This window comes from Physcomitrium patens, chromosome 8, assembly GCF_059467195.1.
Source record: "Physcomitrium patens ecotype Gransden chromosome 8, ASM5946719v1, whole genome shotgun sequence".
NCBI lineage: Eukaryota > Viridiplantae > Streptophyta > Bryopsida > Funariales > Funariaceae > Physcomitrium > Physcomitrium patens.
The window spans coordinates 3,219,877-3,246,936 of record NC_143417.1 but is presented as its reverse complement, the minus strand read 5'-3'; the positions used below and the strand labels follow the sequence as shown (position 1 = coordinate 3,246,936).

The 27,060-nt window shown below is 36.3% G+C and overlaps 2 protein-coding genes, 1 long non-coding RNA gene and 1 pseudogene across 7 annotated transcripts; 1 reads left to right on the top strand and 3 right to left on the bottom strand.

Moving 5' to 3' along the window:
- Nucleotides 1-862: 862 nt before the first annotated feature.
- LOC112285653 (uncharacterized) lies at nt 863-4,882 on the bottom strand. Of its 4 annotated transcripts, none has more exons than XM_090252341.1 (2): nt 4,579-4,882; nt 863-4,359 (listed from the first exon to the last, which is right to left on the bottom strand). In XM_090252341.1, exon 2 carries the CDS (start codon nt 4,165-4,167, stop codon nt 1,171-1,173), a length of 2,997 nt encoding a protein of 998 aa, XP_090108467.1. In that variant the 5' UTR covers nt 4,168-4,359; nt 4,579-4,882; the 3' UTR covers nt 863-1,170. The 4 variants fall into 4 exon arrangements, with proteins under 4 accessions (XP_090108467.1, XP_090108465.1, XP_090108466.1 ...); XM_090252339.1 differs by having other exon boundaries at nt 4,619-4,882; XM_090252340.1 differs by having other exon boundaries at nt 4,625-4,882.
- Nucleotides 4,883-7,895: 3,013 nt separating this feature from the next.
- Nucleotides 7,896-16,585, bottom strand: LOC112285286 (phosphoinositide phosphatase SAC7-like; annotated as a pseudogene). Its single transcript, XR_016504398.1, has 22 exons — nt 16,380-16,585; nt 15,413-15,707; nt 14,703-14,908; nt 14,474-14,548; nt 13,551-13,678; nt 13,360-13,451; nt 13,030-13,084; nt 12,817-12,873; nt 12,632-12,665; nt 12,243-12,323; nt 11,950-12,056; nt 11,685-11,771; nt 11,343-11,420; nt 10,860-10,930; nt 10,470-10,568; nt 10,206-10,305; nt 9,972-10,080; nt 9,686-9,759; nt 9,449-9,542; nt 9,040-9,117; nt 8,875-8,938; nt 7,896-8,697 (listed from the first exon to the last, which is right to left on the bottom strand). The product of XR_016504398.1 is annotated as a phosphoinositide phosphatase SAC7-like (transcript).
- A 228-nt stretch (nt 16,586-16,813) lies between these two features.
- On the top strand, nt 16,814-19,727 carry LOC112286072 (uncharacterized). The gene is made up of 4 exons (XM_024527612.3): nt 16,814-17,443; nt 18,088-18,346; nt 18,530-18,597; nt 18,900-19,727. The coding sequence occupies exons 1-4, from the start codon at nt 17,300-17,302 to the stop codon at nt 19,236-19,238; spliced, it is 810 nt and encodes a 269-aa protein (XP_024383380.1). The 5' UTR covers nt 16,814-17,299; the 3' UTR covers nt 19,239-19,727.
- A 4,217-nt stretch (nt 19,728-23,944) lies between these two features.
- Nucleotides 23,945-25,142, bottom strand: LOC149988427 (uncharacterized). Its single transcript, XR_016504397.1, has 2 exons — nt 24,418-25,142; nt 23,945-24,228 (listed from the first exon to the last, which is right to left on the bottom strand). It is a non-coding gene; the product is annotated as an uncharacterized LOC149988427 (long non-coding RNA).
- Between the last annotated feature and the right edge of the window lie 1,918 nt (nt 25,143-27,060).

Below are 27,060 nucleotides of genomic sequence, written 5' to 3'. Positions count from 1 at the left end.
TACTATTTGGCTATCCAATTCTAACAACCCACTTTAATAAACCATGTTTGGTTTAACAGATTTGCTACATTCTCTCCCCTTCCCTACTAACAACAAGGTCAAAACTAGACATAAGAGAAGAAAGAATAGAGAGAATAAAGGAGATCACTTCAGCATATGGAAATCAATCAAAGGTACATAAAAGACATACAACATTGAAGTAATCATTTTTAAAACATGCAATATAAAGAAGATAAGATATATCTATAACAATTAAGATTACATTGAAACCACTATGCTAAGTTACGTATTATTGCCATTTCTGAAGGAGAATTGCACTTAAAATCATTTTAAACACAAAATTTGTAAATTATTTCTTTCATCAAATATCAATCAATTATTTAAATAAAAGAGCAAATCATTTAACATTTTGTGAAGTATTGTGTTTGTTCCACAATTTTAGTGTAATGGTTTTTTAGTTTTTTAATTTATTTATAATTTATTCTTGAAAAAATTCTAAGAATAAAGAAGATTTCAGCCACAACTCATCATTTGGAAATCTCCACATCAATGAAGGCCATGCATGTTGTTTTCCAAAATCTAAAGAAACAATGTTCAAACTTCAAATGATCACAATGTCATAATTATTGGACCCTCTGCAAAATTGGTACTGAATACCCGACAATAGAGCGTAGCTATAGTATCGACCTCCTGCCATTGGATTCCTAGTTCTAATCTGTCTTAAATGTAAATATTATGCAGTATTCCAGACTATAATTTTCTTTCATTAGCTTTAAGCGTAATCAAAAGCCTTGTGAGACACACATTCCTGTCTACAAAAACAATTGCAGAATGTTGTCAAACCACCTGCAAAGAGTCCAAATGCGCAATTATCATTGTTTGGGAAGTCACAGGGTCTACTCAAAAGGACCATGCTTGAACCCAATATTCATATTTACCTGAACACTATCTACATGCATGAATGCATTGATCACTGTCGAAGTGGCTGTATCATAGCAAATACTACTGGTAATTTTACCGTAACACAAGACTGCACCTACCAACACTATCACGTTTACGATCTAATATCACAGTCGATCACCCATGTCACAAAAAGAAGGTTGTCCGCAAAAAGTTTACATCACTATACAATGTCAGTCACTGCAGTTTATCTGTGCTAGTATCTGAACATTATGTTGCACATTCTTTGGGACCTTCAGCAGCGCCGCCCTTGACAACCTCCTTGGCTATGTCCTCAACCTGTGCACATGTTTTGTTATCTTCAGCTGCAGCACCCTCGGCGACCACTTTGGCTGGGTCTGCAGACTGTGCGTATGCAGTGATGATGGATTCACCAATACCTTCCCCAGCAGCCTCCTTGGTCGTCTCCACTTCCTGAGCACTTAGTTTGTTAGCCCCAGCAGCAAGTCCTGCTGCAGCCTGTTTGACGGCAGCTACGTCATGCGCATTCTTCACCATTGTTTCCACTCTCCTCTCAGCCTTTTCCACCACAAGCTCCCACTCCTCTTGCAGCTCCGCTAAATCTCGTCTCATAAACTCTACAGCTAAACAAGTAGCCCACACAGCTTCCCACTCCAGCTTCGAAAGGGTCGCTGCGGATTGTTTGCATATCTCGCCGAGCTTCACGTTCAAATCCTCCACAGTAGAAGAAAAAAGAGCAGCAATGTCAGGAACGAGGGGGAACGAGCCATCAAAAGCCTGGTGCTGCAAAAGACAATATAAACGCTCGTGCGGGTCAATTGGCGTGGGTGGTACTTCGACATGTTGTGCCCCCTCCTCCAATTCCCCACCAAATCCCTGTCGTGGACACAAATCGCAGTCGGTCGGAGGTGTAACATCATTAGGAGATGCCTCCGATTCGTTGTCGGAGTTCATCACCTCCGACTTCGGAAATTCTTCAAGTTCAGTCAGATTGCCAGCCGTGGAAGAACTGGATATATATGTGGTCGCTATTTCTACACAAGCAACCGGTTCACAAATATAAGAACATTTATACATAGCAGGCCGTGGGAAACTTATAGAATCATGGAGCGCAAATCCCATTTCGTCGTTACTGTCTTTGTACTCATCGTTGATAAGGCGCTGTTTGCTCTCGTCATCAATGGCCACCCAGCTGGTATACTTGCTGGACAGGTTGTAGCGAAGCGCAATGTCGAGAATATGCTGCTTCGCGATTCTCGACACATAATGGTCACTCAGTGGTACGTTCTTAAACTTCCTCCCTTGAGCCACCACGTGAATACCCAGTCTCTCCAGCATCTGCAGTTGCGCGGCCGGCGCGTCTTTTCCCAAGGCATGAACGTAGGAAGATCTTTCTTCCAGGTCCCGGATTAATGCGCGAGATGCTAGGCTATGTAACATGGTTTCTCCTTCCTGAACCGATTCGATGTTGATTTTGAGCTCCACAGGTCCGTCCTGGGACGTCCCTCGTAAAACAAGTTCTTTAGGAAGTGGTGCAGTAGATGACAGAATGGCGTGAATTGTGAACCTCGCGCCGCGGCTCAAGATTGGAGGTATGAATGGAGCCTGGTATATGGGGACGATGATATCAGGCGGTGGTAAGGTTGGGACGGGTGGAGGAGGCGAGGGCTCCTCAGGCGTCGTCGAGAATAAATTGATGGGCGGTGTGTTCCCGTCAGTCTCGTTGGAATCCGGCGCAACAGGCTGCGATGGTTCATCTTCAGCAATTTCTTCAACTATTACAAAACCGTCCACATGGTCTCCACTAGCAATGTCAACATCCCCGTAACCATTTGCTTCCGACCATTGCACGGCAACATTGGTGACAGCCGGCACTAGTGCGGACTTCAGCATATTGATCACCTTCTTCTCCATTCGCTCCCCTTCTACAATCAGCTGGGCGTACCCATCAGCAGCCCTTCCGACGGATTCAACAAGGTGGTGTGATACATTGGATCCGATGCCGAGAGAAAACACGCGCACGAAGTTATCGCTCTTTTCTTCTTTCTTGGCGTCTCTAATGCATTCAATCAAAGAGTCCACATCCCATATCTCTCCATCAGTCAGCAGGAAGATCTGCGTTGGGACGTCACGGCGGCGGTGTTCGAAAATCTCCTCAAACGCACTCATCATTTCGGTCCCACCCATGTCAGCCTCGAGTGCCTGTGCATAGCGAAGGCCCTTCGTCAAAGTCTCTTCATTGTATGGTGTAGACTTTGGAAATAGGGTTTTGTGGTTATCGCCAAATCCTATGATGTTGAAGTAGTGATCCTCGCAGGGAATGGATCTCAAAAACAGTTCCAATGCCTGCCCAGCCTGCTTGATGGGGGTGCCTTGCATTGAGCCGGACCGATCGACAACGAAGATGAGCTCTGATGATGACATTGGCCTAAGCGCAAACCGAGGTAAAAACGTAAGCGTAATTGCGTGAGTTCCATCTCTGGGGTGGCGTTCTACTAGAGCACACGGCTCGTTCAGCCCCAGGGCTTGGACGACAAGCACAAAGTCTTTTTCAAGAAAACTATCAGATGTCAAAGTCACTCTTGCTCGATTCGGTTCAAACGATTCCGCGGTAGGAGTCTCCCCAGAGCTGTTGCCGAGATGGACTTCAATGGTGTGAGAAGGAGATTTGATGGATGTGATGGCCTTCGACATGGCACAAGACATGTTCACTGAGAGTAATTTGAAGGGAGGAGGGAGTTCCAGGTTCACTTCCGGTGCAGGCCAGCCATAACGAGGCGCTATGACTGTTGGCAAGACAAAGCGGACCTGATTCTCTTCTGCATCGTGTTTCATCTCGGACCAAAGTGTGATTCGAATGATGATAGCCGTTGACGCTGGAATGTTGCCGATTGATGTCTGGAAAACATCGGGAGACTCCTGCTCCAAGAGACTGGCCAGTTTCCCTGCACTCTTCGCTTCTTCGTATTCCTTCTTCGCAGCAGCCTTCTCCTGCACCTTGCCGACAATTTTCCTGCCATTCACCTCTGCTTCGAATCCCACCACAGCCGCGCCCTCGTACAAAGGAAACGTGTAAACTGCATCAATTCCAGCCTCTTTCTCCGGATTCAAAAAAGTCTGCTCCAGAGTGTATTGCGCTACAGCATCGCGGATATGGCCCGTCACCGACACATGTTGTAGCGGGACACTCTTACGAGATTCCCGACGATCTTCCTTCCCCTTGAAGTAATAGTATAGGTCACACATCTTGAAAACTTGAGCTCCTCGAACTGACTAAAAGCCTTCTAAAAAGATACAGCAACCCAGGATCAAAGAACCACCTGCACCCAAGGGATCTGTCCAAATGGGGCTTGTATCCTCACGGAAAGGGAACTGGAGCAAGTTGCAGAAGAAGTAGAGCACAATGCGATCTTATGCCAGCCAAATTGATCACAGAATCTGAAAGAAAACAGTCAATAGCTCAGATATGGGTCCCGACCAAGAATCAATACCTCCCTAGCAGCTGTTCTATACAATCCACCCCCTCAAACTGACACAACAAAGTTGGAAGCAAACTCCGTCACTGTGGTGGAGACCTAGCGAGATACGGAAAAAACGCGACCCAAATGAGCAACAACGCAATGCAGACAATCCGATTCCAAGCTCTAGCTGCATCACCAGCGACAAGTGATTGACAAGTGAAAGCAGCCCGAATTACTTGTACCCACTCGGACCTTGCAGCAGACGCAACACAATGCTCGTGCACCGCCGGCGGCGAAAAATCGTCAGTTCTGTTCCACCTCATCGTGTCATATCCTTTGCTTCCAAGTCTGAAGATCCACGTTTGGTGAGAATCCAACTCAGAGGACGCATCGAGCCACCAAAGTGCGTCACCGACAAGGAACAAACCGACGGGGTTCTGTTCATCGCGAAGACTGAACCTGCACGAAAGGCGCCCACGTTACTTAGGTGCGTGGACCCCAATGCTTTTTTAAAAGCCGGCTGCTGACACAATCTATCCGTGAATGCATGAGGATGTTGTTGCTCTCTCCTGATTGTGTCGACCTATTCTTCGCCGCCCCAGCTGATAAGTTCCAGGGTGGGGCGCCATCTGTGTCACGGCAGGGGAACCCTGCTGCACTGTATCTCGCGTAGACCATTGGTGTTCCATAAAAAGGTGCTCTTCTCATGCCGCGTGAACAACATGATGCAACAAAATAGTGTCACAGTGGATGATAGACTTGATTCGTTCATATTTTAATGCTTCGTTTTATCTCTGTTTTCGCATTGCATCTGGACAGGGATAGTATGCATTCTGTCACGGATGAGGCCAGCGTCCGAGCACTTTCATGTTGGGTGAGGAGGATATGTTAAATGTTGCGACAAAATTTTCTTCAAGGCAATATATGTATGGATTCTACACTTTTATCTTATCATAATTGGATTTTTTTTTTTTTTTTTTTTTTTTTTTTTTTTGTTTTTCTTCTTCTCTTAGATGACTTGTAAACTTACTCTTGTTGCCTTCAATTAATATTCACCAATAATTTTGCTCCATCTTGCTATTATCTTCTTAACAAGTCTTCTTCAATAGTTTTGATAAAGTACTCTCTTATTAAATTCTTGATTCATTGTTAAACTATCACTCACTCATTCATCTACTTTGATATCTTCCTATTGATTTTATTTTATTTTATTTTATTATTTATTTAGTTATTTTTTATTTTATTTTATTTTTATTTTTTTTATCTATTAGTTTAGCTTAGTTTTAAGATTCAAAAAAATTGATCAACTAAAAGTACTAGATTTAGCCAAAATCAAAACTTTATATTTTTAATATTTTTAATTTAAAAAAATTATATAGTAGAGTTTTAATTTAATTGATGTAACCAATTAGATCAATAATATAAATATATCTATATTTATATGTATATATGCATTTGCATGAATATATATAGAGGAATGATAAAGGGATCCATTCTATCTTAACCATCATTACACCCTTGTAGCTCCCATCTCTATTTCTAGCTATTTCTCATTTCCAATTGTTATTAAGAATAAGAGCGAGGAATAAGAAACATTGGAAATATGAGCGACAGTAAAGAACAAGAGAACAATTAAGAACAAGGATGTAATTGAAAAGATATAATGATGGTTTAAACATGTGGATTGATTCAGTAAAAATTTGGATCACTTTGTCATTTCCTTATATATGTATATATATATATATATATATATATAATTTCATATGTTGTAATTTATCTTAATGCTTCTATATAAAAGTATTATTATAAATATATAGACTTTTATATAGACTTTTATAATTTTTTATATATAGTAGCAATTTAAAGATTTTTTTTTTTTTTTTTTTTTTTTTTTTTATCATTCATCATGCATAGCAATTATGGTTTAATAAGAAATAGTAATGATTTGATAAAGCAAAAAGAAAGAAATAAAACAAATCTTTTGCATAGTCTTTTTAAATTAAGCTCAATCTTTAATATGGTTTCTAGACTTCATAAATTTTGTTCTTTAATGTATATTAATTTGCACATTAAATTATTAAAATAATCAAATAAAAACTTTTATCTTTATAGAAATTCTACACATAAGAGAGTCTTTCTATAAAAGCTTGATCAAAATTGTTTTTAGTAGTTTTTGCAATAATCTAAAAAATAATCTTCAATACTAATATTTTTATATATATTAAAAGCTAAGACTAATCAAATCTTATTGTTTCTTCTTTCAAAGATATTTTTGTATAATTTTTATAAAAAATTATAAAATTAATACAACTTGTTAAAAAAAAATATTTAAAATTAATTTAAAAATATGTTAAAATTTATTGTTTGTAAAAATTAAATACAATTTTTAGATAGTACCATTACATCCTATAAGTTATATTTTATCTACCTCAATAATGCAATTTTTTTGGTATTGATATGAATTTTGACATTAATAATTAAATCTTTGTAAAAATAACCAAAATAAAAATACTATTATATTCTTATAAAAGATAAGAATTAAAAATTAAATAAATAAATTCACACACACATAAATAAACACCTTATTATTATGCTTCTTCATAAACACAAGAAATATATATATATATATATATATATATACAATATTTTATATCTTTTAAAATCATAAATTTTCATAAGTTATACTTTTATAGATTTAAAGCTAAATGTTGAAATTTCAAAAGATGATTTTTTAAATAGAACATTAAATTAAAGGATCTATTCAACAAGTTCTTTATTGATAATCTTTATTTTAAAATTTTCTAATTTATTTTTTAAAAAAAATTCTAAATAATTATTTCTTTGACTTTCATACTTGAATTTTATTATTTTATATGCAACTACCATATTTTTAAAAATAGTTTGGATGTATGACTAGTTTACTTTTAATTTGCAAGTAAAATATATAAATTGATTTGATAAAATTCATGAAATCTATAATTTACAATAATAAGTATTATTTGACATTAAATTTGTAATAACCTCAAACTACCAAAATATGGCAAGTTGATACGAAGAGGTTAGCAATTGTCATATCTTAACTATGATGGCTTTAAACACAAAGATAATGATCATTGTAAGTTTGGAAAATAAATAAATAAGTAAATAAATACAATTGACATTTATTGAGGTTATTACAAATTATTTTAATATATGTATTGACTTTTGAAGGATTTACTACCAACATGAAACAAATTATCTTGTGTACATGATCTATTTCTTTTCTATTTTAATAAAATAATACTTAAAAAAAATTAATGTTATAAGTATGTATTTCTCAAATTTTAAATTACTAATATAATATCTAGAATTTAATAACACAACTCAGCTCTTACTTTATATTTCCACTATTCAACTTAATACCAACATCCAAAATTTATTAAATACAACAACAATTTTTTTTCATTATCAATGGACAATTAAAAAGCAAGTTGCAGTTATTTAGTTTTATACTATTTTTTATAAAACACTAAATACTTCAAAATGCTTCTCTTTATTTTATGATACGCTACAGTAAAAAAATTGCATTCCTCTGGCTAAGATTGGGTCATAACGTACCTAGTTAAACAAAATGATAAATCAGTCTTTTAACTGAAAACATAACGGTAATATATTTTACACCACGCCTTGGATGTCCACAACAAAACGATGAACTGTAAAATGAACAATCAAAGGTTATTGAACAAGTTTCGAACCCAAATTGCATCAATTAACAAAAAGACAAAGTAATCAAGGTACAAAAGAATGACACAAATTGATTAATAACTACTCTTGACAAGCATTCATACACCTTATTCATCATCTATCATGAGCTGGCATTTAATTTAATATGCACACTTGAACAATGAACAAAATGAGATAAGTTTCGTTGCACATTCGGAGATGGATGTATTGACTGATTAGATTGTAAAACAAAAACGATAACATATTAGTCATGGATATTATATAAAAATATATATGCTCTCCTTGTCCAGAAACTGTGATATGTTCCGATCATGATAGAACCAAGCAGTGAGTCGCATTACATGTTTTCCTGGACTACCAAAAAAATAGGTTTTACGATAAATAAATAAATGCTTCGACAGCACTATCCAGGTATTTCCAACAGCATTGTATGACGATAACTACAACTATAAAAAATTACCTTTTTAATCCATTTTGCACAGGCGTGGTCTATTAGCAAGATAACGACCTCGTGATCGAATCATTGCTACAACACTACCTGTCATACCTGCCAGCACGAGTGTGCACAGATACTGGTATGCATCCGAGCCCACTGTACAAAATACCGTAGGAGAGATCCCAGGGTCCATTTGAGCAGTATTTTGGAATGAACCTTGATGCTCAATATCAATCAGAAAAAGAAATGCATAACTTCTTTTCATTTTTCAAAACAAATAACAATTATTTATTTACTTTCTGCGATTCTCTTTAAAAGAAAACGAGGCCTTACATTGTCGGGCAGTGATACTGGTGAAGTAAGCACCCACCACAATTGCAACTAAAGCACCTGGAAACTGCAATATAAACAAAATGGGTAAACCATCAGAACTTTAGTTGAAGAATTTTTTCATAGCTCAAGTTCTTTTATAAATAGTTCTAATGAAGTGCTTCTTACCGCAACAGTCTCGATCAAGGTAGTCTGAAGATGTAAGGCATCTCCAAGGGGATGGCCAGCGACAAGATCAATGCTATCCTGTAAACTCAGACACGATCACAAACCTTAAAAGGTTAATCTCACACACACCAACGCACACATATGTCTGAATGTGTATATATGTATACATATATATGTGCCAATACGTATGTACTAAAACAACTCTTAGAGTCTTCATTGAAATTACAGCAGCATGAAGTTAGATTCTGGCGAGCTTAAACAAGTTCAAACAAGTACTAAAGCTTTAAAATTATACAAAAGTGAAGTACATAACAGACCCACAAGGCCAACCAAGTTTTTGACGGATTGGCAACATATGTTGACATTTGTGGGAATAAAGGTTTCGAAAAATAAATCTACGAACGCAAACCTGTTTGATCCCATCTCGGAAGTTGTTTAGGTAATAGCGAGCAGCAGAGCTAAAAACGTCTTGAAGACGACCTTGAGTTGTCCGTCGGCCAAATCTGTTCAAAATGGCTAAATGACTTTAGACAAGTAGCCACAATGTTTAAACTCTACAAAAATCCTACAATATGATGACTAATATCAGTTCCTAGGATGTTTAAAACAGAATCTTGAAGTCCGTAAGTTTAATAAATAGGCACACCTCACAAAGTCCCCCCCTCAGAGCCCTGGTTCCAGAATATTGAATGCTTATTTCGTCTCCATGATCAGCCCATACTGAATTCAAGCATGAAGACTATAAGTACTCGAATATGCACTGAAATGTCATACAGAATAATATACAAAATACAGAAACGACGAGATAAAACATAAAAAGCAAAAAACAGTATGTCGAAACAGTGGTCCTCTGATGTCTATCGCTTCCTGTGCTGAAAAAAATTTAGTTAACTGCAATGGTTTTGTGCAAACAGATATGAACGAGATCTTACAAAATTTGACCTTCCCCTCAAAATCCTTGAATTCGGCGAAAGTATTGGTTGAATCAAAAATACCAATCCGTTGCAATTGAACCTCAAGAGCCTTCCGTCCAAGCAAACTCTGCGCATTGAACACACTCTAAGTAACAAACACATATGGAGGGAAAGAGGCTATTCACAGGTATTCTAGATACTCATCTAGTAAACCTACATCCGTAAAGTAAGATACGGAGAGCAAGGACAAACCTGTGTAACATTTGTACGATCCAAACAATCAATACAGTTGGTTCTGATCACTCCCTTCTGCTCTTGCACTATCTTACCCTCCAGATCTTGCAAGTGATACCTGTTCAATACAGAACCAAACAGACAACGGAAATCATCCTCAGTATGAATTCGAAAAAGCTGAAGGCTAACTACTAAGAGAAATTCAACCATATGATTACCACTGTAGGCAGTAAGCACTTCCCTAAGAATGCGGCAGTAGTAAGACCAAAACATCACTCCTACCCTTGCTTCATCAAGTTCTCTTGAATTTGATCATACAGAAAAGACAGCCGCTCGTAGTGGATATGACCACAAATCTTATTGAGATCGAATGGAAGATATCTACCAAAAAAAGCACCGTATCATGTTAGGCGTGCGCCAGTTGTAACAGTTATAGTTTATTGTGATCATACCGCCTGAATTGAGATCCTTGAACAGATCAATTACTATGAAGCCTAATGAACACACAAATAGGAGACGAGAGAGTTTTGACAAAGAAAGCGATCCAGCACCAGCACCAGCACCAGCAGAGATCCACGCAGTTCACTTTTAACAAGATCTAGTAAATCGTGAGTTCTAAAATGTTTGAAGAGAGCATAAACTTGCAAGGCTTAACCGACATTAACAGCCAACCTAATATGATCATTTGGAATTAGTTGCATGGCTTTTCCGAATGCGTCACTTAAAACACCTTCGCTACCTTGCTGGAAACACACACCTGGGATCATTAAAAAAACGGGAGAGCGAACCACCATTGTGTTGTCTTACCACTAATTTTATCCTCCAAATGGCAGTATCACTCTTTCAATATTTGAGATCTACACAAGTGTAACAACAAACTCAAAGATTTTAATCTTATTTTGAATACATTTAGATGTTCACGACATTTGTGATTAACTGGATCCAGCAAAAAGTTAACAGAGGCGTCCTGACAACTGTTGTGAGGGTATCGAGAATCATGCACAATGAGTGTACAAGAGGTCCGATGCACCAAAAACGTAGGTTCAAACTTAGGAGTCACGTACAAAAAAGAGCATCATCATCATCATCATCATCAACACAATCACCTACTCACATTTCATTTAACATCCTGCAAATCAAGTGATGACAACGTACCTGGTTTATCAGATCAATGGCATGGACATCGCCATAGCGCTTATGTAAATCATTGAAGTGCCTCTCTACTGCTTTTGGCTGCGGTTAATAAAAGCGAGAAGAATAAAGTTCGCGATTTTAAAAGCTTGCTTGATGTTATATTTTCGAGAAAAAGAAAAAAAGAAAGGAAAGGAGAGGAATGATGACATAAAATAAATGAACAATGAGCGCTAAAGATAAATGACTTTCAACCATCTTCCAAGTATCATTTGCAATAGAAACACATTGCTACACTGCAGCTAATACCATATGAAAGAATAGTTACACAAGAAAGCAGCAAAAAGCTTGGCGTTTACAACTCACTGTGTTTTCATAGTTGACAGTCTTGATTTTGGGCTTGTATGTGAGATCTACAATCTGCTCCCATAGGACTGGAATAGAACCCCTCAACTGTCAAAGCACAAAAGTCGAGCTTTATTAGCGAATACTGTGATTGTAAGAAGAAAATACACAAACAATACTAAATGCACGTGGTTTCACATCTGAGAGTTACTAACGTCAAGGTTTTCTAAAGCCACAGACTAGAGAAGATCTTAAACGTAATTCGCATCGAAGAAGTTAGAAGAACCTGAGTGTAAGACGCAAAATAACCATGTGATTCAAGTATTTGCTCTGTCTCTACGAAATTGGCGACATTGCCTTCTAGGTCAGCACCCCTTCGCCACATTCGTGTCCCTAATGAAAATATAGAAAATGAACACAACATTCGGAGGTGTATGAATCTACCTGATAGCAAACATTATTGTCCGTTACGCCTTACACTCATTATAGAGTGTATTAGAACAGAAAAATCATTCGTTCAGTATCGTGGAGGAAAAAATCTGGTTAAAAGATAAATGCTTTAGGAAATCAAGAACTAACCAGCACGCCTCATAGAACGTCTTGCAATCAAGGATGTCTTCACTGCTTTGTCTTTGACAGTAGACTCGACGGTTTGAAAACGCTCACAGCAGTCAAGGAATCACAAGTGCCAATAGAAGGATCCTCCTCCAAACTCATTTCAATGATTCTAAAAACTTCATGACTGCGATACAAATGCCTAAATCCTTTGGTAATACAAGTCGACTATTGTAATTAAAGCAACTAAGGATCATGCAGAGAAAACAATCTAATAATCCCATTCCTCACATTTAAGAATGATGTAGAAGTTCTCTATGCAACCGAGATTCTGCCACAAAACAGAGACCAACACTTGGACACAATCCATCCAACACCAGGACAAAACCATGTAGAGGTAATCAGTAGGATATTGCCTTGAATGACAGGAAGAATATAAGGCTCCAGCTGCAAAACTCAAACAGATCACAGATTTTATACTATAAGAACCAACACAATATGATCATAAAACCACAATATTAAGAAAGTCAACCAGCACAACAATCAACCAAAGCCATTTATTTAAGTTCATCGTTGCAGATTCAATGTCTCTACATACGTGTTGGTCAATCAGCTCCCGCATCAACATCCGGTTCCACAGGAATCTGTCATCTGCCTGCTCAACCCATCAATCCTAGTCAATCGAAATCCATGAAAAGAGCTGTAAAACAATGTACATACCGATAAACTGATAAACCAAGATGACTAGATACAAAGGCACCACATCTATCATAAAAAAATGTGTTCAAAGCTTGAATGTTTGTTAACATACATGCTTCCAAACAGACGGGTGTTCTGACATCGAAGCAGCTTGAAATTTATCCGCACTACGATTGAAAATCAGAATCTAGTCAGTTTATTGACAACCCAGAATTAGGAGTAACTGATGATTGTCCAGCTGTTCTAACTCTCATGTCTGCAGGGTCCATGAATAGATCGACAAGACTTAAATGATCACAAATATACTGGGAAGGAAAACCAAAATAGCGCATCATCGGTCAAGATAGAAGCAAGCCATTCGTGATATAAATAATTAAGCAACATGAGACATGATGCTTAGTTACAGACAAGCAAACTATCTATCTTAGGTGAAACAACTCACTTCAGCGTTAGATCAACATCGTACGAGAAATAAAGTCCGGGGGTTGACTCCAGGGTCTTCAGCACGCTCACCAAGTAGGCCTCAGCTTTTTTCTGGGGTAACAGTAAATAGTGAGTGTCCAATATTTAGTAAGATGAAGGTAGAAACATGTAAGCAAAAGATTACAAGATGCTGTAAATATGGAATTATACCACTTCAGGGGTTGCTCCGTGGATATTATTGTTGCAGGGAAGAACTTTAAGAGAAGTCACACGGTAGATAGGGTGGCCTCTATATATGCCCATAGACTGACGACCGTTAACTACAAGTGCATAAGCAGCTGCAAGAGCCAGATGTAACACAACACGTCAATTCGACCTCGACATATCGAAGAAGACTGATATCTCATGACGTTCTCTATTCAACACTAAATATTTGGCACATGGTAAAAAGAATTTCACATCCTAGTGGCACATTACCAACGTACCTAATTGTGAACGAACCTACACAATTGGTAGCGCTAAAAATTTCAAAGACAAAACTCAAAGGTTCAATCCATTCATTTCTTTCGACAACGAAGTTTTGCACATGAAGATTGTAAATAGAAGCGCGTTCTGTTGCATCTTTTCATTTCTCCTTTCACTTTAATACGGTCTACTAAAATTGCGCCAATACTTAGAATGATGAATCCCAAATCACACCATCTACGCAGTCAGGTGGTATTTCAATTACGTACTTTTCGACTCAAAGTGTTCAGTGGACATATGGCACTTCGATTGTGGGAAGCGCATGACATGAAGCATCAAATAACCACTGCTGCCACTCTTTATCTAGACCGGAAGTGGCATTGATGGCGATCGCCGCGTAGTTTCGGTTTCTAACAGCTATATCCTGTTTACTTTGAGTTTTCAGTTCTCTGACTCATGAAGTTCTCAAAACTGTGAATCGAGAGTTTAGCTCAAAGCCAAACCTTGATGTCATACTGCTTGAAACACTCTGAACGCTTAATTCTAACCTGAATGATTCCCTAACGTCTGACTTTCAGACCAACAGCACAGCTCTGCGAAGTTCATCGTGATGTTAAACCCGTCTAGTACGCCTGTGAAAGCTCTCTGCATATGACATTGTGACTTGCCTGCAACGGGACGGAATACACCCACCAATCCGAAAACAATTTGAGAATGTGATGCATTGGAGTCTGGAAGCTGACCTGCATCCCAATCACACGGAGTGATTTCAAGTTTTTAAAATAATGATTCACAATAGCCGATTTTGATACATATAACACGACAACCAATGCAACCAAGCAAAAAATAAATAAATAAATAAAAATAGAAGAGCATTGTATGTTGAGGTTAATTTACTGATACTGTTCAAGTCACCGCTGGAGCGATCTATCGAAAGAAACTGAGTAGCCAAGGAATCGGTAGGCTCAAAAACATATTTGTCAGGAAACTCCCAAAGTCGCATCTGAGTGATCCGCTTCTGAATCTCACTAACATCTCCCATCCCCTCGCCCATCTTGAATAATACTGCTTGGGAGCGCACAACGAAGGTGGGTTCTAGGATTCTGAAATTTCAAAATCGACTCTGTAATTGAAGTAACCAAGGTTTATGACTTCTAGACGCGCAGACACATGGCAGCCCCAGAATTAAAGCATAGCCTTCCAGCTAATTGATTCCAACACAACACCCTACAATAAGAGAATTCTTTGCTATCTTCAAACATCTACATAAACATGGGATACCATGCCATATATAACTTCACATCACGTGTAATTCCACAATTGTAAGATATGTAACATTTTCACATACACCTAGCTTAAAAACACAATTAAATAAAAACATACAGATGAAACTAAGCAAATTCAAAACTCCACAAATCACGCCGCCCAAAATCGTAAGATCAAGCCAACAAACACACAACAACAGCCAAACATGGTGTGACAGAACCTAAACGAGAGGCCCTCAACTCAAATGCAGAGACCCGAGAGTAAGCAGAGAGCATAAAAACCAGGGTCACTGATCTGAAAACGAGAATTCTGCTCGGCGATTGAGATGGAGATGTACGCACCTAACGAAGGAAAGCAACACCGGCGCTCGATGATCTCATAACTTCGAATGGAACAAATTGGAGCGCGATAGCTTCCTGTACCGGCAAAACAAAATAAATAAATTAAAGAAACGAGGAGCAATCGGAAGCTGTTGGCGCTGGTTGCGTCGATTATCGGAAGCTTGTTCTAAGTTGGTGATGGTCGAATTCGTTGCCTCACGTACACTCAACCGGCAGTCTCCGCCATTCCACAGCTTCCTTGCGTCAGCCCCGCTCACTTTCGAATTGAGAGAAGGCGTGGATGAATGAGCTTCCCCTGGATGAACGATACTCTCAGATGAATGTCTCGAGCGCCGATTTTTCGTTAAGCTAATATCATTGTGTTATTTATCATCCAAAAGTAACCACTCTTTGTATATCTATTTCCATGGGACTAGGAGGGCTTTGTGTGTGTTGTATTCTATTGTTTGGCTGTTATGATATGATTCTTTCATTGAATTTTTGCAGCTTTTATGAGGTTATTCTTATGGAACTATAAGAAATGATTTATTTGTTATCTACTCTGAATTAAAACAATAACGATAGGCAATCAATGTGTTTTGTCTGCGTCCATGTAGCACAACTGCCCCTCTCATTTCTATACTCTTAGTCCAAGCAATTGATTCTAAATCATCTCTCATAAAGTTCGATGTTTGAGTATTCTTTGCTTATTCTTTTTTTACTTGTTTTCATTGCCAACATGACTTACTTTGAATGATAAAATTGCATTCAAAGCTATTTAAATATCTTTAAAACATGACCCATTCTTGTATTGTTTTTTATTTTATTTTATTTTCATATCATTGAAGAAATAGTATTTAAAAACTGTAATTTATTAATATATGTACATATACATAATAAACTTGAGAAAGTAACATATTTGTTAATTCGTATCAATCGTTTTTTTGAGGAAGCATGCACGTAATACGAAACATATATAAGGGTGAACCTTTGCAAATTTAATTGTTGTAGTTTGCTTGGAATTATTTATCTCTGTATCAAACACACAAAAACAACTACACAGACTACTACAAATTAATCACAGTATAAAATCTCAATTTCAATACATAACATCAAAAGAAAATACTGGTGACAAAACCAAAAACATGCTTAATAATCAACATATTCTGTCAAGTATACAAATAGCAGAGGAATATAAAAATAGAACCACTCAACGCTATTTTAACAACACCACAAGCGTGGTATCAAATATGTGTGATGATAACTGAAGGATGATGGTGGAGGCTATATGTCCGTGGGCTCATTCATCTACAGAGAAATTCATTCATTCATATCGGGCCCACAATATCATTCATCCAAACTGCATCGCCTGGCCCTTGGACTATACAGGGATTCCTCTACCTCCTCGCACATTTTCCCCCTGTCCTCGTTGCTTCTCTCGCACTCCTCTCCCCGCATTTTAGTCGTTGCAATCGTGCTCAATCGTCCCTCGTTTGTGCTGATGATGTGAAGCCAACCTCACAACAGGAACCAAACCTCTCGAAGCCGCTCCCTACCGCTCTGGTTCTGCGTTGTGCATGCTCACTACTCTGCAACTGCACTCAACAGTTTCGTCATGCTTGGAATCTCGTTGGAAGAAGGTTGTCCATCCTCACTCAACCCCACGCGTGTGAAGGAGCAGGGACAGGGAGCGTTAAGAGGTGGCGTGAGGTGGAAGGGGGAGCGCTTGAGTGTTTGCGGAGGTTGACTCGGAGGGAGGTGAAGAGAAATCGTGATCGCCATGGAGTGGGACGTTGGATCACGCGGTGGGGCTCTGCCATTAGGGTCGCTTGGGGTGTGTGTTGTTTGCCTTGCGAGTGGGTTGAGATCGGTTTAGTGGAGAGTGGAGAGTTCACAGAGGGTTGAGCCATGGAAGACGACCGAAAAGTGATATTACATGTGTATGATGTCACGAATAGCGCTAATGTGCGGACGAACTCGGTCATCGTGAACCTTAATAAGATTATGCGCGGTGGTATTGGCTTAGGTGGCATCTTTCATGGAGCAGTAGAGGTTAGTCTTTTTTCTGTGATCATCGTATTGTTTCGTGAATTGCGTTGCTTACTGTGCCTTACTTTGCTACGGATTAAGATTTTTTTAAAATTCAGAACGAGCCAGGATCTTGATAAAGAGTCAGAGTCACGCGTTTTGTCAGTGAATTTTGCTTACCTTGGGAGGGATTGTGCGTGGATTTTCTTGGCACGAACCTGGTAAGAAGGTAGAAGCATTTGGTGTAAGTTTTACGATTGTCGGCTGTATTTACTCATGAAGTCAAGTACAGAGGTTAGCACGTATTGTGTACATTAAACTCACCGTATGCATAGATAACTATTCGTATCGAACTTAGGGTGCTCTTGGCTGGAATAATCCTTAAATTTCTTACATAATGCCTGAAGGAGTATTTGGTTATCGTACAATCGGATCATGTTTGAGGTGCCCTGGGGGTGAAGACCCGTATTCATGTCATTATCAGGAGGTATCGACTGTGGGTTCAGAGAAAGTACAATTTAGAAACTTGAAGAATCTGGAGCTGTATGCGAGAACTATACACCATCTTACAGATTTTTGAAACATAGTATTTCGCACCAGTAGGAGGTGTGATTACGATACTGCCTGATATTTGAGGTTGCTGAGCTGCCTGTAATATCTGCGTACAGGTTTATGGAAAGGAATGGTCATTTGGGTTTTGTGAGAATGGAAGTGGAGTTTTCAGCTGTTCTCCAAAGAAAAACCCCATGTATACGTACAGAGAGAGCATTCCATTGGGAAAGACAGTAATGGCGAAGGCAGACGTACAAAAAGTTTTGAGAGACATTTCACGAGAATGGCCTGGGAATCGTTACGATCTTCTTAAGCGTAATTGCAACCATTTTTGCGATGCACTTTGTTGCAAGATTGGGGCTCAGAAACTGCCATGTAAGTGTTAAGCTGTTACCCATTCTCATGGTCTTACTCTTTCCTACGTTGTGAATAATATTGACGTCTCAATTTCACCATAAGTAGAGATTGAATTGCAGGATTAAATTATGTACTATTATATGTTTTTATGCATGGACTTGCTGATCGCTGCAGTAATTGATTGGACGCTTGATTGTACAGTGTGGGTGAACAGATTTGCAAATGCTGGTGATGCTGCAATTGAAGTTGCCGAGAAAACTATGGAAGGGGTATGACTCTTTCAAATACCGTCAGCAACCTAATTTCAGATTTTTCCAGTCTTTAATGGTTTAATATTAAAGTTGTTTTATCAATGCACGTGTTCAGAGCTCTTTATTTATTGAAGTAAAATAAAATACTTTTTAAAACCACACTCGACTTCTTTTGTGCTATAAAACATTTCTAAATTATTACTTAAATCATTATTACAGCTACATTGGTGAGTTAGCCAGATTTGAAGCTTAGCCGTTTTGATCTCCTGATTCCAATAATGTACCACTCTAATGTGTTCTTTGTATTTTATAACATGTAGTTGCGGCAAGCGAAAGTGGAGGTGATGTCAGTAACCAAGAATGCCATGCGTTTTATGTTTGGATCTGGTTCACCATCTTCAGAGTCTCCCAATAGTAATTCAGGTCGACGTAGCTCCTTCAATACGGGAAGCTCATCTAGGTTTTTTTCAAGAAATTCTTCGTCATCGTCGCAGAATGGAGATGGTGGGCGTCTTAGTAGACTATCAAGTAACTCCACAGAGCAGCGCCCTACTTCACTTCCTTGGCAAGAATGTGCACTATCGCCTTCATCCTTTGACAGCCCAAGTGATAGCCCTCGAAGATCTCTAGACTCTTCATCGCATAAGCTTTTGCAATGATCTGGGTTTCCCTACCTCAACAGTCATCGACTTAGGTATCCAGCTTATGTTTACAACGCACTATGACACGCATATCTGAACTCGAAGGAGACACTGAAATACAAACGAACCTAGGGGGAAAGCAGATCCCTTGGTGGTCCTTTCTGCCATCGCTAGCTATTTCGAAAGCATTCCGATTTCTTTTGCGAACTCCCATTTTTAGATTTCAGATGCTGTTGCTGTGCACTTTGGACAACTTTGTGGGCAAAATTTTGGAGTCTCCTTGTGGAGCAGAGGGTGGTTTGCCAGGGAAGGTTCTTTGTTGTTACATTGCAAGGGTGAAGATGACGACGATGTAGCGATGGACTGGGCTAGTAATGTAGTCATTAAATGTTAACTGCATAGGGGCAAGTCAGTGTGCAATTATACCGGATGAGTGGTTTTTGCCATTCCGCCAAGGATGTACTTTTGCACAGCAAGTGGCTTGTGAATATTATAGCTTTGTCACCATGTCATTGCAGGGACCAACCAGTGATGCTGTTCTCAGACTGCAATATTGTAAGTGTGATGTGCCTGTGCTGCATGCTGAGAGAATTCTGCTCTTACTGTCTGCTATATTCGAAATTGTAGACGCAACTTTCATAGAGTATCAATTTCAAAATGGACAAAGTAACTGGCTTGCAAATTGGACGTAGCAAATTGATTACTGCAGATTCTGAACATGAGATCTTGTGGATGATACCTCTGGTTTCGGTGCTTGCACATCAGATCAGGTGAAACGGTCAGGTTGCCAGTAAGGTAGCAAACCCATTGTCAACCACTTCCCATTCCCAACATGTATAGGGTGGCTACCTATTGTCTTTCATCCATTGGTTGGAAATGAGTTGGGGGTTGGTTAAAATGATGTTGAGTTGGGAGCAATAAATAAAATTTATTGTGTATTTGGGACGAGTATGCATAAAGTATGCATGAATTATCAATAGGAGGTAGTTGTTAATTGTTTGGGGTGGAATAATATCATAATTAGGTGCCACACTTCTTAGTTTTATAAAAGTTGGATTTTTGGTTTTGTAAAAGTTAGATTCTTGGTTTTGTAATCCACCATTGTTTAGAACTAGGTTGGCCTATATGTCAAAAATGAATTGAAGAGAATCTTCAGCTAAAACATTAGAATACCTTATGTACTTGTAGAAACTTTGGACAAAGCTTCTTTGTTGCTTACTTTATAAACATTCATCTACAAATAGTCAAGCAATGCATTTACTTTTTGTTTTTGCTTGTCCCATTCAAACAATTAGGTAGTTAGTGAAAGTTTGAATAAAAGATAAATTACAATTGTTGTCTACTTCACACACAAGTTCTAGTAGACCTTTTTACTCATTAGTTTGTATATATGCTTGGTTACAATTGTCTACTTCACACACAAGTTCTAGTAGACCTTTTTACTCATTAGTTTGTATATATGCTTGGTTACAAGTGTGTGTGGTTCTAAATTGTGAATACTACCTATTTTATATATAATCAAATTTATGGATTTAAAAATTTTTTTAGCTTATAAATATATATATATATATATATATATATATATATTTTTTTTTTCTTTTAATAATTTTTTTAAAGGTAATATTTGAGGATTTATAATTTGGTGGTTTAAAAGTACATTGTTTAATATCTTCTTTGTTCACCATTTTGAGATTATTTTCATTGTTTTTCTTTGCTTATAATGTCCTATCAATGATTTTTATATAGTTAAACATCAAAGAGATTTTATACTCTAAATGTATCTTAAGTACCACTCCAATAATATAACCTTTGATGCACATTTAAAAAATTACAATTAGAAATTCATCTATTTTAAGCTTTTAAAAAATTATATTTATATCTTTTAGCATTTTATTTTTTGAAGATCCATTTTAATTCCATGTATAATTTTTGAAATTATTTTGTTAAAAAATCATTAATAAATGCCTTCGTATAATACAAACAATGTATATTTTAACATAATAGAAAAGATTGAATTAAATTTTAAAAGTAGATTGGTATTAAAAAAAAAAGAAGGATAAATTAGAAGTATTTACCTATTGATATTAGAATTAAATTGATTCTAATATCAGTTTTACTTTTAAATAAATTTAGATTCTTTGTTGTATTGTTATTTTTTTGCTATTTTATCTTAAAGCAAGAATAAATAACTATTAAGAAAAGAAAAAATATACATTAATATTAAAAATCTATATATATATATATATATATATATATATAATGAGAAACAAAAACTAGAATATAAACACAAAACACAAGATATTACTTTACTACAAAACAAACAATGGTGTTTCAAAAAAAAACCCAACTTGATGCAAAATTAGAATTTTGGCTCAATTAAGTTAAGTATTTACATCCTTGTTTGTTCCTATAGCCTTCATCAAAGTTCCAATTTTTTCTTTGTGTTTATACATATACTCAATGATAAACAAAATAATACTAAATTATCTTTTAAACCTAATCAAAATTCTTTTTTTATGTGATATAAATTTTAAGATTCTAAATCATTTATTCATATTTTAAGAATTTTATCACTATATATATATATATATATATATATATAATAAAATATAATTGGTTCTTATTATATTTTAAATTATTATTTTTGATAATAAGCTTAATATTTTTAAGGGAATATTAAATAGACTCAAATTTTTACCAAATCAACCTATCCATGATGAAGAATATGGTAATTATGATGAATGTGGTTGAATTTCATTGGTTTCAAATCCAATACTAAAGAAATAATTCTACATGTCATTTTTTTCTTTTTATAATGGGTAGATAAATATAGTAAAATATTGGGTCTATTTAATACTTTTCTATTTTTATAAATATATTTCTATTTTCAAGAAATCATAAAAAACAAAATTATACAAAAATCTCAAAGGTACATGCTTCAATTAAAATATTAGAAAAAATTGTTATAAAATTTAATTAAAATAAGATTTTTTTTTTTCATAAAAATTATAGATTGACTAAATTATTATTACTATTAAATATATAAACATAAAAAATAAATACTTAAAAATGCCATCAAAGCTATTTTATTCAAAATATATTTTAATATTGGTTTTTATAAATTTAAAATTAAATCATATTCTTTTGAATTAAGTGTTTATATATATATATATATATATATATATATATATCAAATTGTGCATTCTTTCATCCTAACAATTTTGTAACTTAAAAATATTGATAAAATAAGTAGGATTTATTTTAATTTACTTAATTTGTAATATTTTAGAATTTTATAAAATTAATATTAAATAGAATTTTCTTTGTAGTTATATACATACATTAAATTTATACAAGCAGTAATTTCATATTAAATAATTAATATCTATATTTCAAAATAAAAATATTATTTAAAATATTAGCATGTTTAATATTGTGAATCTATTTTATAATTAATAATTAAAAATATACATAAATTTTGAGATTAGAATTTAAATTATCTATATAGATCTTACATGAAATTATTTAGTTTTTATATTTATAATTGATTAAAATTATTTATTTGTAAATTTATAGCAAATCATTTAGTGATATTCTAACCAAAAATAATTAATTTTATTAAAATGTACATAAATCTACGATCTTGTAATATATAATGTGTTTTTGGAAAAAAATATAGGCCTTAAAAAGAATAACATGTTAAAAAAAATTAGAGAAAAAATAAATAGTATACATATAGGTGAAGGACTAACACAAATCCACTCGTAGATTAATACATGCAGGAAGGGGGGAGAGTTCATAAATTTCAATTTACATCCAATTAGAGATTGTACACCTAACATCTGTTTCTACCACCATTAATCAAAGCATGTTTGCTAAACAGTTTAGTTATTTAAAAAAATCATCATATACAATCACCAATATCTTTAATGTATTATAAAAGTAAACAAAACAAACCATCCACCAATATCATGGTAATGTGTTTTTATTTGTTACTTTTTGATCGATGTACATGTGAAATTCAACTGAATATAGATTGTAACGGATAACATCGTGACTCTATTGAATTCTCTATTGCAGAAACAAATAAAAGTATTCGTGATAATTAGCAAATTCAATTGGCTACCGAAAAAAAACTACTGTAAAACAAGTGATTTTGCACAAATGTGTCAAACTTGAGAGATCGTTGTTCTTTTCACATGTAACCTTCTGACGGAACCCACAGCTTCCATTGATTGACTTGATAACCACATGTAATTCAATCTCATAAATTCTGTGAGACAAAACGTGGAGCTAAATCCAACTCAATCACCATCATCTACAATGTACAAAAGTAATATCTTTTTATCCAAATGTGTTCCTTCAACACATCCGATGCTACTATCTATACACAGGAAAACTGGGGAGACTGTGTGCATTCCTTCAACACGATCTCCTCATGCAAAAAAAAAAAAAAAAAAAAAAAAAAAAAACTTTGTGCTAGGAGGACAGATTTCAGAGTGCCCTCACATCTGCATTGATAGCAGGAAGAATGAGGTTCTCACTTTCAGAGCAGCATCCACTGCTATCTTTTCTTGTGGAAAGCCAAGAGCACAGAACCAGCATCAACTCTAGACTAGGGTATTGGATATTGAATTATAGAAATGAGGAACTTGGGAACGTTTGAGAATCTCGTTTAGACAACCAAAAGTAAACTTTGCAGTATCGTAGGAAACACTATCTGGTGACCAGAAAGAGCAATAAATAAACAAGTAAATTTAGAGGCCTTAGGTACAACGCCATGGAAAACAATGATGCATGAGTTGCAATCTTCAGCATCAACACCTGCCTGCAGCTACACAAGCATCTATTGAGCCTGCTTCACTTGAACTTGGATATGAAGGTTAACACTGGTTTTTCAGATTCCAGTGAAGGGGATAACCGGGTGAAATGGAGAAGGGGCGGCACCACCAATTTGCCGCTCTAGATTTCACATCCAATTCTCTAGTCCCTCGTAATGCACCTCTACCTGAGCATCGAAACCATGAATAGTACAGATTCACGTAAGTATTTTGACAATCATTCACAGTGCTTGTTTCTATGACTAGTCTCAGCACATATGGTGAAGATCCTATTTATGTTTTTTTGTGCATTAAAGTGGATGAAGACAGAGATTTTTGAGGTTGCTGACTTCCACCAAACACACAACGATTGGCACCTGTTTTGAGAGTTACATCCAAGTTTGGCATTTCATTCCACCTGCATTCTTGCCAAAACTTTGTTGGAAGCAGATGAATTCATTGTTCATCCACTGTCTGCTGAACATGGAGGCAGAGGAGGGGATGGCTGTCGCAAGAATGAGGCCAAACGAGGCACCTCAACACACGATTTGCATGAGAATGAATTGAAGTGTATCGAAGTGTGTGATGAGAGTCTCTGAAAACATCGGCGGGATGACTCTTTTGCATTCCGATAGGAACGTCTCTCAGTGCATCTCGGGACCAGTCCCCTGATCGAGCCACCAAAATGTTCTATCGTTTCCATGTCTCCACTTCTGCCAGTGCTACACAATAACCACCACAACAACAACAAGACCAGGCGTCTGTGAGAGGATCTGGTGATACGTGTAGAATTGGTCGGGAGTGGTAAAACAGAATGTGCGAAGCGAAGCGCAGAGGCATTGCATTGAATAGCATTGCTAAAGAGACGTTTGAATTGGTTCATGTTGGGGACAGGCCACGGGGGTTGAGATGTGCGAGAAGGAAGCCTCCCTCTCTCCTCCCATACGCAATGGCAGAGAACAAGGAGGAGATGAAGTAGAAGAAGGAGGGAGGGAGACGAATCGTGGTATGTCCATGAGAAAAACCCTAAGACTGCAGCAAAGTACAGATATACTTCTCCACGGGGGATAACACTCGGACCCATCCGGCATCCCACATGCAGGACACGACACCCTACAGTCTGACGAGGAAGGAAGCTCATTCAACGCCCTGCATTCATTCCTGTAGTGTAGTGAATATGTGAATGCCCGTCTGTCTGCCTGCCGGTCTGTCTCTCCGATCTGTGTAGTGTACACTGTAAAGAGCTTGCGTGGGCTTGGTTGGGTGCTGTGCTCTGAGGCATGCCGCAGTTAGGAAGCTGGGTCGAGGAGGAACGGAGAAGAAGAAGAAGAAGACGAAGAGAGAGCTGGTTCAATAAGCCAGTGTAGTGCAGAAATACATTCTAAGGTGTTGAGTGGATACAGTCACTTCACTGTCCCTCTGGAGCATGGAACCAGAACCAGACAGCAGCAAACTTCTTGTAAAAACTTGGTTTGAGAAATACTTTCTAAGGTATTGAGTAGATACAGTCACTTTGATTTGCTTTGATCAGTTTTGAACTTTGACATTTAAGTTTTGAATCAAGTGGGATGCATGAGTTGGTAGTTGTATAAAATGAGTTAATGTTGTATAAATAGATTAAAATAAAAGAGTGAAAAAGTGTGCTTTCTATTTAAGATCGACCCTTAAGCTGAGTTTGTAACTAATTTTAATTTTAGTTTTACATGAATTGATTTTTGATACATGAATTTTAGAAGGTTGCAAACCTAAAAAGATTTTAACATTGAGTACTAGCTTTTGAGCTTATCAGTTTATGGAATGCTTGTTGTTTATTTAATTTTTTTAGTTTAAAAAGTGCAAAAAGAATTGGGTGTAATATATTTTTACATTTTCAAAATATTATTTATACCATACCATGTTCAATGCTTGGAGGTAGTTGGTGCATTTTAAAGCCCAAGATGACCTATATTGTTCTTAAAATATTCATAGGATGCAGCACTTTATTTGTTTATTTTGTTGATACATATTGAATACAAAGTTCTCAAAAGTTCATATTAATATCAAAATAGGTTGCATTAGTTGATAAAAGGCTCTCAAAATTATTGGATTATATATATATATATACAAATTGAACATACACGTGTCTTAAGAACCAACTGTTATTATTACTATTATTATTATTTGTTTAAAAGCTGTAAGAAAAAATAAACATACATATGTTCAGGATTCTTATTAATTTTTTTTGTTGCAAAAAAGTTATATCTAAAATAACTAGAAAGATTAGAAATCAACGTATAGGTTTGCAGTGTTCTAAAGTGTTGGTGCATGATTTATGTTATGGGTGGGCATTTGTTTTAATTATTAACATATTCTAAATTTATAGTTATTTTAGTAATCATATCATTATTTTCATTATACATATATTAAAAGTAAGGCCTTATAGTTGGATTTAAAATAAAACAATAAAAATCATATTTAATCAGTTTTTGTATTTGTAGTCCATATTAGAAACTTCTGAATTTTTTTGAGCTTTGTTAAATTAAGAAACTTTTAAAATACTATACAACCTCAGAAAAAAATAAAAATAAAAAGATAAATACATACAATGCAATGTTTTACTTTAATGGAAAAAAGAGTTGTTTAACTTGATATTTGGATATTTGATAGATTATACATCAATTTGAAATTATCATTGAAACAGCATAAAAAACGGTTACTAGTAAAATAGATAATGGTACACTCATTATTCATAAAATTAATTTTTAAGAATTATCTTCCTTGGAATAACAAATAGCTGCAAAATGTATTTGCTCAATTATTCTGAGTAGATGATTCCCCATACAGTTAAATAAAATTAGTAACAAAGAGTTGTCTGTACTCAAAAATATGAATAACAGTTTGCTCACACCACTCAAAAAATAATCAACTCTGCAGAATGAATAGTAGAAACAATTCTGGATTTTATGTGCTATTTGCAGGCACTGCCAACACCTTTTGGTCTTTCTGTCACTAATTCTGGAGGGATGGATATTGCAAAGGAA

Coding starts and splice junctions, on each gene's coding strand:
- LOC112285653 (XM_090252341.1), bottom strand. CDS start 4,167: ATGTGTGACCTATACTATTACTTCAAGGGGAAGGAAGATCGTCGGGAA.
- LOC112286072 (XM_024527612.3), top strand. CDS start 17,300: ATGGAAGACGACCGAAAAGTGATATTACATGTGTATGATGTCACGAAT. Junction 18,347..18,529: donor TGGGGCTCAGAAACTGCCAT/GTAAGTGTTAAG, acceptor TTGATTGTACAG/TGTGGGTGAACAGATTTGCA. Junction 18,598..18,899: donor CCGAGAAAACTATGGAAGGG/GTATGACTCTTT, acceptor TATAACATGTAG/TTGCGGCAAGCGAAAGTGGA.